The 12,777-nt window shown below is 35.0% G+C and overlaps 1 protein-coding gene across 6 annotated transcripts in view; it reads right to left on the bottom strand.

Annotated features, from left to right (window-relative positions):
- The window catches only part of Sgt1 (suppressor of G2 allele of skp1), a 41,771-nt gene that overhangs the window by 10,654 nt on the left and 18,340 nt on the right, over positions 1–12,777 (bottom strand). For all 6 annotated transcript variants that reach the window (XM_089107929.1, XM_089107932.1, XM_089107927.1 and 3 more), the window contains one exon: positions 4,496–4,652. In XM_089107929.1, coding sequence (XP_088964055.1) covers positions 4,496–4,615 — 120 coding nt within the window. In that variant the 5' untranslated portion in view covers positions 4,616–4,652. The remainder of the gene's footprint in view (positions 1–4,495; positions 4,653–12,777) is intronic.

The following is a 12,777-nucleotide window of genomic DNA, read 5'->3' as shown; positions in this document are numbered from 1 at the left end:
TGGGGTATTCTAAGAATTTTACGGGTTTTTGCATAATCTGTCTTGGAATTAACATTTTTTACTTAAAAAGTATTTTGAAACTCAATTTTCAAACATAATGAGCCTTGTGTTCAAATTTAATCTTTTATTCTATGGGGATTACCTGACAAGTTTACCAAAGAAAGTTCCGTTTGGCAGGCATAAATATTAAACAGCAGCGAAAATTTTGTTCGGAAATGGGTCACATCACAGCGGGTGCTTTGGTAAGTTACTAACACATCAAGGAAATAGCTTCAGTTGTTAAATGGCATTCAATCAGATCATATTGAAGGTAGAATAATGAAGGAAAGTGTGCAACTGATATGTCCCAAAAATTTTTAATGAAGAGTATAGGATTTTTTGCTACAGTTTAAAGTTTATGCTGTGAACTGATCTTAATCTCTTCTATTCTGAAATGGCATCCACAACAGGTGTACAAAGCTGGACCAAGGATAAAATATTTCTTGTGGGCTATCCCATTCACCAGATCACTGGTTGTAAACTACCCTCAAATTGTCAAGTTTTGTGTATTTTATTTTATAATTTACTTGCTGTGAAATTACCTTTAAGAGAATCAGTAAAACTTGTCATACGAGAACTATTAATTTTTTGGGAGAAAGCTCAAATGCAGACTAAACAAGAGCAAATTCAATTCATAAGCTTGAAAAACTTCATGCGGAGTGGAGAACACTTCAAAAAGACCATAAGAAAACATCGGTAACGATAAAGAACAAATTTAAACGGTTCGTTGAAAAGTTGGATGATCTCTTTGATATTGCTCAACAAGATGCCTTGACTCTGATGAAATCGGAAGAAGGTAAGGTGTTACTCGTGAAACAGATGCAGAGGGGCCACCCAGGTTCCATGACAGGAGTGAATCTCAAGTTGTTTCGAGCTAAAGAAATCAAGGCACAAAAGGAACTTGCACAAGTGAACCGACAAATCCCAGAAGAAACTTTTAATATTGGTAAGTTTGTTTTGTTATTCTTAGTCTAAAAACTAGATACCAGATATTTTTAAATAGTACCTCTTCCACGCCCTTTTTCCCTAAAATCGTCCGATAAAAATTTTGGGACATCCATTTTGTTCAACATAGTTGAAAAGTCCCCAAAATTCCCAAAGTCCTAAAAAGTGCTAAGAACTATACCGTGAATAACAAGTTACTGAGAGGGGGGGACCACTTGATTTGCGGAATAATTTCTGTTCGTTTTTGAGTTTTAATATTGATCCCTACTTTCAGTTGAAAACGTGCTTTCTTAATTTAATTGATAATTATAAGTTGGTAATTTAGTACCTATGAATTGTTACTATTATGCAAAAACAACAAATTTTTATAGTATTTTTTTCTCTTTCTTAGATACGGATGATGAGGACGAGTTCAAAGAAGGAGAACAAGACACTGAAGAGGACAGCATCTACCAGGAATTTGGGATCTTGGAGGAAATGAACGTCATTGAAGACGCTATAGAAGATCCAGGACCATCTAAAAGCAAGAGGATGAAAGTCTCGTTTGCAAGGGTCTTAAAGATATTTTAAAAAAGAAATTGTCCTTTTTGTTAGGTCGATGTTAGTGCAAGATAATAACATAAAAATTACTAATAAAAATATGAAGATACTATAAAAAAATTTCAAACCTTAAAACAAAGCACAACTAAAATTTGAAGATACTTTCCATGTAACGGTGAAAGGGTAACTGAATACAGTGCTGAATGGGAAATCAATTTTTTAATTTATACAGAGCATTTTTAAAAGCTAAACGCTTCCCAGGTAAAATATCATCACAGATTAGATAAGGTTGCAAAATGTGATTATTTTTATTTAAGTAAAAACGATCAGAATTAATTACTTTATTATAAATGGGGCTTAAATAGGTTTCTCCGGTGTCTCTATTGAGAGCAACTTTTCTGTGAATTAGTTGAGATAAAAAAAAGTACATTCACAGAAACGCTGCTCTCAATAGAGAAACGGTACCTTTCGAGTCCTAGCGAGGACAAAGAACTAAATGAAAAAAAAGCACTTTGAACGTTTCGGCTAAAAATAAAAAAGTGAAAAAAATGTTATGTGACAGTGATGCACAATCATTACGTAAGGTGTGTGCTAACGGGAAGTTACAAGCAGCGATTCCCCATGGGATCCTGACGCAAGGTTACATAAAATTGGGTCAAGCATATTAAACATGGTCAAGTATATACCGTTTAAGACGGGGTAACTCGTGTGACGTCATTGGAGTGCAGGGGGTTTGTCGTGGGGATTTCGTTAGCTGTGTTCCCTATATTAGAACACATGGGGTAGTAACCCTTTTTATCACTACTTGTGCATTACAGCGACCACACTATAATTATTCATATAAAAAAAATACTGGAATTCTGGGAACCTTGCGTAGAAACAAGGCTGTCAATCACCTAGTAAAAAAAAAATATTTCTACCAAGGCTCTTGTCTATTTGTTCCTGTAACTGTAAGCAAAATTCTTCTGAGTAACTACCACCTCCATCGGTCGGTTCTAGAGGGACATTAACTACTATAGCCGATATCTTTGCATTTTTTTTTTAGGTCAAATGGGCAACTAGAAATCTGTTATTAATACCTTTCCAGCCCAAGCAAGACTCAGAAGCTTCCTTATTGTTCCTGATCCTTACTCCCTGCCTATGCATCTTCCTGTATGAGCAAACAAATTCTATATCACCTAATTTCGTGTTTCATACCCCTGATATATGAGTTTTTGAAACTCGAATACGTTTAGTTCAAAAATCTTTAATTCGTCAGTCAAAATGTCAATACGGTAGTTGTTTTATAACGCTGTAATGTTCCAAGCTAAAATTGTCATATTACTTAAATCATTGAAATTGTTATGGTCTCACAAAAATAATGGGTCCCACCAGGGTATGTCAGGGACTAATACATCTTTTTAAGTCTACGCGAAGCACTTAAGCCACCTTAGAACCGGACAGCAGGTGATTCTTTGGGATATGCAGTAGAATAGAGGCTGTGTGCAATCCTTGGCCAATCTTGGTTACTAAATGTTTTCCTAACTTGGCGATGCTCTTCTATCACCATGAGTCGACGGCCTGTGCAAACAATCTGAAGCTATTACCTCCGCTTCATTATATATTCATTCCTATAAATATTATGCAACAATGAAAAGGTAACCCGTAATAGGTAACTTAGCTAGGAAGAGGTTTTTTGGCCAAAAAAGTCCACAAAAAATAAGCAAAAACGCAGAAGAACTATACATCAATCACAATAGCAAAGGCTGAGTACAAATTATACACAGAAAAAAATACAACCCGAAACTGCATGGAAAGGGCTGTGAATGTTCAGGTACATGATGAACGACAAGGAAACGGTCTGACGGGTAAGCGTAACGTAATAATGCCATCTTTTAAAATCTGATTGGTTCCCCTGTATGAAATTTTAAGCCCGTTAAAATAAACGAAATTTTTAAAGCCAAAAGATATCTTACAAGTAGTCCATCTGTTAATCTGTGCTGTAACATTTTTTTCTTCAGTTTTAGGGTTTATCTTGAATAATTTTCAAAAAAGGACAAGGTTAAGGGCTCACTTTGAATGCCAACTATTCAAGATATACCAAAATAAAATATAAGAGGAATCCAGAGGAAAGGGCGTCAATCCATTTTACAGTTTTCTGTCTGGAAATTGTTATTACCACCAACAAATTATCAACGTCTAGTAGCAACTCTGTCGGTTGTTCTTGTTTCAAAAGCTAGTGAAAAGTGACGTTACAGAAAAATGACTTAGAACGTAAAAAATGAAAAAAAGTAAAAACGTAACTCCTTGCAACCACTAAAGTCTTGCTTGTGGTGCTTCATAAGAGTACCTCATGAGTCATAGCAGCTGCAACAGTTAATGGGGCTTTGCCACCGGAGGTCTATTATGCAGCTTCACATGATTTATCACAGGTTTCCGACCTACATCATTGTAGTGATATCAGAAGATATTTTTTAGGAGGAGATGGTGGAATTCCGCCTTGTGTTTAGATATGGGTTAAAATATATTCGGCTACTCAAAAATTCACAATGTTCAAAATTATATTTTTTAAGATAAACTATGAAAGGAATGAATACATATCAAGACCAAATTATAAGATTTTGGGAGGTCTACGCTAATAGATAGTCCTGTTGATAGATTGACAAATATACATAAATAAGTGTCAGTCAAACTGATTCCCAGGAGCAATTAAGTACCCTACACTAACAAGCTTTTTTAGGCCTTAGACTGTAGGTACAGCATGCAGCTTTGGACAGATTTTTTCCTGGCGGGGAAGGAAAGAGCGTCTTTTCTTTTCATCTAAGTGCATTTCCAAGGATAGATAAAACTTCCTTACAGATTTCCTATTAAATTTTGCAGTGACAGCATGGTGAAAGGGGGCGCTCATATCATGGGTCTTTAAAAATGATATTCAACAATGCTAGACTAATAAGAGCTATTATGGTTTTGCCAACACAACGAACATACTTACGAAGTCTGTCTGAAATTCTGCTTCAAAATCAGCATCTGACTTGTTTTTCACCATCAATGTGATAACAACATATGCATCTGTTTGATAGAAATCATGGCGAACAACACAGGAAGAAGCCATTCCTTGTAAGTTATCGCATAAAAGCCTTCCACATCAACTGAAAAATTGTTTTGTATTAACCGATTAACCGACAGATTAGGGATCATATCTCTATTAATACAGATGGAACTGTAGTTCCAGAAGAAAAGTTATTGGTATATCTTGGTCTTCCTTATGGCAAAACTCTTTGTGATACAAAAAACCACATAATCCATAGTCTCAAAGAAAAAATTAGAAAGCCATATGGAGGACTTGCCCAAGTCAGAGGTCAGTTCGACCGATGTACAGTAGGCCACCTTTATGACGCACTTTTAGTCCCATATATTTTCTTTTTGGCTCCTGTGTGGTCTTTTTTCTCCAGGTGAGAAAAAAGATCCATTAATTTAGTGTATTCTAACTTTGCATATTTTTTTTTACGATTACATCCGTGGTATAGGAACAGCAAAATGTCATTAGTTTTTAGAATATTTAATATACTTTATAAAATGGAAGGTGTTCATAACCGTTTCCTTCGTAGGATTAGAGATTCCTAACTTTCCAATAGTATCATTAATTAGCTAGGTCCATCACTCGTCATGTCCTTTTAAATAAGATATTTTGTAGTGTGTTGAATTGCTCGTATTTCTTATTCTTTTTGTGATCATGTTTGTTGTAATTTTTCTTTGTTCATTTTTCGTATTTTTCTAGTTTTGCATTTTCCAGTCTGTGTGTTTTGTGTGTCTTTTTTTCCTTTTTCTCTCCCCTTACTCCTCTTTTCAGAATTTTTATAATTTTTTTTATACTGGGTTTAAACAAATTATTATTATTATTATTAACTACTAACCTGAGGGTTGGTAACAGCAAATATTAGAAGTTTATAGTTTCAAGCTGACCAATAACTGGCCTTAGAACAAGCTTATAACAGTTAATTTATGTGCATATAGGCCCTTAGAAGAGAGATTAGAGGATTCCTCTCAGGGGGAGAGTGAGCACACTAAAAAGTGCAGAGAGAAAGAGACAGACAGATATAGAAAGGAACAAGGGGAAAAAACTGGAGTCTTTAGGTACAGCACTATCACTTTAACATACTTAATAACATATACAAATAAAGAGAATAAGAGATTCTTCGGCATAAAAAAAAGCTAAGATAGGATCACTTAAACCAGTCTTAGAATACACAATCACTGTTTTAAGAAAATTTCTTCACTTGTTATAAATGATCTACTTTAATACAGAATGTAATAAGCATAGGCCAAAAAAACATAATATTCAATCCTTGAAAAACACAACTCCGTAGCATTATCTGTTGTAGCACAACAACACTATTATTATACAAGGGAGGTGAACTTACAACTGACTACACAAAACTTTTTCATAAAGAAACAAAAAAAATCATACCTATATTATTAACAAATGGGTCACAAAAAACAACAACATACAAATCTCCATATAATGCTAGCAAAACTGCATATAATACCAACAATATCAAAATAGGTTCCGGCGCATATTAGCGTGTTTGGGATGACCCAAAAAAAGGAACACTTCAACTACTTATACACTAATACACTTCCTCCGGGAAATAAAACTCTCTGACTCTCAATAAAAATGGATTTGAAGACACACAATTTTCAATTTGGAATCTCAACTAATGGTAAAGGTTTCTCAGTGTTTGGACAATGGAACTGGAGATGTCGCAATCCCAAACCCTCAGAAACAGCTGTGTTTGTTTTCTGGAATCAAAGACTCTGAGGACATCATGCACAGTCAATCTTATTTTTTCACATTTGTCATGATAAACAAGTAATAATCATACTAGAAGATGATGTACATGTCCTCTATTCCAACCAACTTTAACATCAAACTGGTTGTATGGGATCAAACTCATTCTACTTGTTACGTTAATTACAAAGAATCCTATCTGTCTTCATACCAGAGCGAGGGGAGTAACTTTAATAGAGCTGCAAGAAGTGAATTGTAGCTCATTGCTATTTTTCTAATGACCAGGGTAATGATGCCTATTGAAAACAAATCAGGTATCATGTGTGTATTGAAATCTGTCTAATAAATAATAGCTAGATGTTGACAAAGTCTGGCACTAAAAACAAAGATACATGTAAATCCCATATATTATTCAAACCATTGGAAGATTTTTCTTTTGCTTTATAATAGCTTTACGCACTATAGACACTGAAAATAGAAACCAATGCCATTTGTCAAGCACGAGTGTAGCATTGAGCTCTGCTTTGTATTGCTGCTGAAGTGTTGGATCAGTGGGAATGAGGATTGAGATACAATCCCGCTGGGCATATGTAAAAATTCGGGAACATGTTCAACGGCTACTGATTTACTGTTCTGAGACTAGCCTTGCATTTAAGAACTAACACATATATTTCGAGTGAGAAATGCACTTTTTATTGCATAGTACATTACAATGATCAATTTACATTCATAGAAGTTGAGAAGAAGTTCAGCGGCGTCAATTCACGAAAATGGGGGAGGGCAAAATGGTTTTTTAATGATGGTGGGGGGGGGCAATTATGTTTTTTTCAATATTTTCAATGGAGATATCAAAAAAGGCATTTTCAATGAAAATACTCCAAAAAAGGGAAAATTTTCAAAATCTAGGGTGTATATTCCCCCCGCAGCTGATGCCACTGAAAATTTACTTTTCAGAAGCTGAAAATGTCTAGGCTTTCTGCAACAAATAATAGGCAACATGATTTTGTCAATTCCTTTTATCCACAAAAATAATGATAAAGACTTGTGTTTACTTAAGGGCTAAGATTGAAAGCACTGGTTGTCTACACATACAATTTTTGGCTTAGGGACAATTTGTAGAAAAATGAAGAAAAATTCAAGATGAGATTAAAGCTGAACTGTTAATCTTTGCAAAATCAAGCCCATTTGTAATGAACCATGAGATAATTGCATGAGCATAGGAGTATAAGAACCACAGAGCAAGACTTGTTAAGATTACAGTTAAGGTCACAGTGAAGCTCAAATTGGCAATGCTTGAAACAGACTGAGTAACCCTCCTGTAACCAATGTTTAATTTCCTATTAGAAGCTCTGCCTTTATAATGAGTTTGTACACAAAACGAAAAAAACACCCGCGGAATTAATCTTTATTATGACAAAATTATTGGTGAAGGAGTACAGTGTTGGACCAGGTTCCAATTTTACTGGGACTGCAATGTCATTGAATGTCAAACTTCTTCTACTCCTAACTGCTTACGCTGCATAGAGTTTAGTCCATCCATTCAGGCTGAGCAAACCAAGACCCTCCATTCACAAAAGACGTTTTCAGAGGCAAGCAAAATCACAACATTGAAGAATTCGTTCTATGGAAAGTTGCTTTGCAAGAACGCTGCTGTTAATGTTCCATCCAAGAGCCCTAATTGTTATGACAGTTATTTGTTAAATAAAGCCTGCAGAACTGGAAATTTAAATGCTAATCAGAGGTGATCAGTAGAGCTTCAGTGAGTTTTAGAAAGAGCGTATTTAACTTTATTATGATTTCTAACATATCTTGTTTATTTTGAAGTATTGTTATGTATTTTACCAGCATGACTGTATTGCTGGCAGGTTTAACATTAAAATAACAAAAAATTCAACTTGTCAACTCATTAGTGCTCAAAACCTACCACTGGAGGGTTATTACCTTAAACCCACCTAAAGCCCAAAATAACTTTTTTGCCTCAAACATTGTCATGGTAGTAAAAAATCAAAAGTTATCTTTGCAATTAACATGTAGGCATTTCCTGATGGCTCAAGAATGGTAATACAATGTTGCTTTCTATTTCAGACTATTGTTTGCATCACAAGATGATATGCTACATATTCACAGAGCCAAAGAGAAGCATGTGGGTGGTGCCTAGTTGAAGTCAGTAATAACTTGAGAGATGGAGCAGCCAAAACCAGGAGAACAATGTTCACAGCGCAAGAGCTAAACAAACAAGTATCTTGCTCCAAATTGCTCTAAAATATTTGCATAATTTTAAATTTTTTCACTGGCTGTTTATTGTCCTCGTATTATCCTTTCTTCGCAATTTTATGTTTTGCTCCAAATTAGCAAGGGAATCACTGATTCCAGCTTACCTGACCCCTGTAGTTTAAGGGAGCTTACTCCTTGTGACTAACCAGTGTTTGCATTAGGTAGCTGCCTCTCTTACACTTGGTTAATCAGAAGAAACTAACCCCATGTCCAACAGAGTATATTACCATTAATTGTGACAGCTTATTGTATAAGCATAATAACTTTGCTTCATTGACTGTAGTTTGAACATCAAAAGGAACTTCTAGCAAAAAATTAAATAACAAAAATCAATTGTTCAAACCCGTGAAACCTTTGGAATTGACCAATATTTTTATTAATTTACACTGATTCTATTAGTAGTAGAAAGGATTACAGATTATTGAGATCTGAAGCATAATAAGCAAATATTTAAATGCACCGGGTTTTAATAAGTACATTTCAATACACTTCAAAAATTGCAATTGCCTAATAAAAGCCAGAAATTACAGAAGTCAATTACAATTAGCTTATTGAATGCAGGGTTAGCCTGGTTAGGTTAAAGTGCCATTGGGCTAATAAGGAGAGACACTATGAATCATTAATATCTTTTCTGGCAACAACTTACTTTCCTTATATTGCTTAACCTAAACCTGTTTTAATTACTAAATAATAATAATAGTAATAATTTATTTATAACCCACTTTTATACAAAACAAGCGGAGTAAAGTACACAAAAAAGGGAAAAAAAATCAAATACACAGAAATAAAGATAACTTAAACATTAATCACTGACAAAAACACACGGATAATATTATGGTTTGGGCGTAGGGGCACAAAGGCATGTCTTGTTAAATTATTACTAAGTAATTGAAACGATTGGATAATGTCGGTAGCACCATACTTCTCAATAATACGCGTATTACGATATGAAGTTGGAAGGTACAGTAAAAATTTGCAATATCTAAAATAAGTGATACGGATCTGGCGCAAATCATTCTCATTCAATAACGAATACATTCCACTTAAAAACAAGACAGAATGGTCACAATATGCGGAATGCATTTTAGCTAAAGCTCGGCGTGAATATTTTCCACGGTTAGGTACAATTTTCGTATATCCGATGTTCAACTTTTCTTTAACATCTCTCAGAACTTGAAGTCACAAAAGAGAGAGTGTAGAACAAATACTAATTCCTAACCACCGTAAACTCGTAACATTGCGAATTACTGACGATCCACAGGACCAATTATGAGCTGATTATTTGGGATTGAAAACTAAATATTCGCATTTATCAACATTCATAAACAGACCAACATCCCGAAACATAGAAATACGTTGCACCGATAATACCAAAATAGACTTGGTTCGGCTTAAAACTAGCAGGTTGTCCGCATACGCAATATAAGATACATCAGATAAATTATAAAAATACGAAGGCTTGATTCCTAATAACACATTTTGAATGCAAGCATTAAATAGATAAGGTGATAGCACCCCACACTGTCGTACTCCAGATTGAACTGGTATATAACCGCAGTACCCTGACCAGATTTTAAACGAAGAAACGAATTACTATACCAAAATTTAAGTACATGTATGACAGAACGGTTCACTCCAAACTCAGACTTAAGTGCCACATTTGTGCATGGCAAATACTATCGAAGGCTTTAGACAAATCCAAAGCGCAAATATGTAATTCATAACCTTTAGACTGGGCATCATAAAGAGTTGACGCTAAGACCTTATGCGCATGTTGACACCCAATACGCGGTTGAAATCCAAATTGGTTTGAGTCTTTCGCAGTTCGTTCAATAATATATGGGAGCAGAACATATTCAAAAACCTTACTAATATTGCAAGCAACAGTGATGGGCTTATATGAAGTACAATCAAAAGGGTCTCTTTCGCGTTTACGAATAGAAGTTGCCGTTCCGCAAAGGAAGGAATCACGCACCATTGACAAACATAAACAGAACTGAAAAAGTAACTGGAGCTGAGCGACTAGTGCCGGACAATCACAACGTAAATAGTGAGCGCTAATCCCATCAAGATCACTCGATTTAGACTTAAGTTTAAGCATACAGTAACAGTAGCAATCGGTTTATTTAAAAAAAATATATACATCATCGATTCCCTGAAGCAATGCTTGTGCGGGAGAAAACCCTCCTAACAAATAAAAAAAAACAAGAAACAAAAAAAAGAGAGAAAAAAAAAAAAAAAAGAAATACAAAAAAAACAACATAATTAGAGCTCAACTTACCGGACCCGAAAACCAACGAACCTCCAAACAACACCCAACAAAATTATAATAATTATAATCATATTCAGCTGCAACTAAACCCTCCTCAAAAACAGAACTTAAGTGGCGTGGAATAATCCATTCAAAATATACACATCAAAACAATGGTTCTTTAGCGACTTACGAAAATCCTGCAAACCCCCAACATTCCTCAAATCCTCTGGCAAACTCTCCCAAACTAACGGAACAACATGGCGAATTGAAAACTTAGACCTAGACGTGACCATAGCTGGTCTTCGCGCCAAGTGATAAGATCGTGTTAAATGATTGTGAATAGTAGAAGCAAGACTAAACATTCCTGAAAAACATGATGGTAACTCCGAATCTAAATGTTTAAACATAAACATATCATTATAGAATACGCATATTCCTGACAACGGTAGAATTTTATACTCGCGGTAAAGATGCCTCACCGATACAGATAGGTCAATTTGATTACCATACAAAACTCTAATTGCCATATTCTGTGTTACACAGAGCGGATGGAGGTGAGTTACAAATGTTTTCGACCAAACCATACAACAGTAAATGAGATATGGGTGAACCATAGAAAAATACAACATTCTCAGAATTTCACACGGAAAAAGATACCTAAGTTTACGCATAATACCAGTATTACGAGACAATTTGCTGTTAACAGATGCAATATTGTCTTTAAAACTTAGGCTTTCATCAATTATAACACCAAGGTATCTAGTACTAGTAGATCTTACAATAGTATGGTGCCCTACTTCTATACTATTAATCCATGGATAATGTCCATTAATTCTACCATAAATCAAAAAATTCGACTTATTGTGATTCAGTTTCAATTTATTTACTCGCATCCACTTTTCAATCAAAGAAATACCTTGTTTCAATATAGTCATCAACTTATTTTCAGTTCTAGCAGCTGCAGTGAAACGGGCATCATCAGCAAAATATGGTAGAATTCCTTTAGTACCGTAAGTATCAAGGTCTAAAGAACAAGACACATTACTTGAAGCTCTACAAAGGTCATTAATATAAACCAAAAACAACAAAGGGCCCAAAACGGAACCCTGGGGTACTCCAATCGAAATATTTTCAATTTTAGATGTAACTCCATCCATCACGACACACTGAGTCCTTCCACTAAGAAAACTAACTATGACATTTAAAAAATCACCCCGTATACCACTACTATATAGCTTTTGAACTAGTATATCATGATCAACAGAGTCAAATGCTTTAGTAATATCCAAAAATATCGAAGCTATCTTTAGACCCTTGTCTAAAGCATCATTAATAAAAGTTGTTAAAAACAAAACTCCATGCTCTGTAGAATGATGACTCCTAAACCCAAACTGACTAGAACTAAAAAACTGTCTTTTCTCGAAAAAACTTACCATTCTACTATAAATCAACTTTTCAAACACTCTAGAAATAAATAGCAGTAAAGAAATCGGTCTATAATCACTAAAACAATTCTTATCCCCTCCTTTAAATATCGGGATAACATTCGCGCCCTTTAGACAGTCGGTAAATATTCCAGGTTTTAAACAATTATTTGTCAGTCCTAAAAATTGACTAGATATAACAGGTAATATCGACTTCAAAACCTTCAACGAAATAAAATCACCTCCTGATGCACCATTTTTCATATTTTTTATAACATCAAATAATTCATCAATAGTTACAGATTTCAGGTACACAGACACATCACAATCTTCAGGTAGGAACTGACGAAAATCTCCATCTTGATCAATTACTGGCACCGATGATGACACACGCTGCCCAATAGTAGCGAAGTGATTACACATCTCATCTGCAACATTATTATTTATTCCCATATTATCTGGACGGATCAAGACGCTACCAGGGCAAGTCACCGACTTAATCAATGTCCAAGTCTTACTCGGGTTACCCTCAA

Source organism: Artemia sp. Qi Xiang Cuo, chromosome 2, assembly GCF_049724085.1.
Source record: "Artemia sp. Qi Xiang Cuo chromosome 2, ASM4972408v1, whole genome shotgun sequence".
NCBI lineage: Eukaryota > Metazoa > Arthropoda > Branchiopoda > Anostraca > Artemiidae > Artemia > Artemia sp. Qi Xiang Cuo.
The sequence above is the reverse complement of the archived record's forward strand: the minus strand, read 5'-3'. Positions and strand labels throughout refer to the sequence as shown.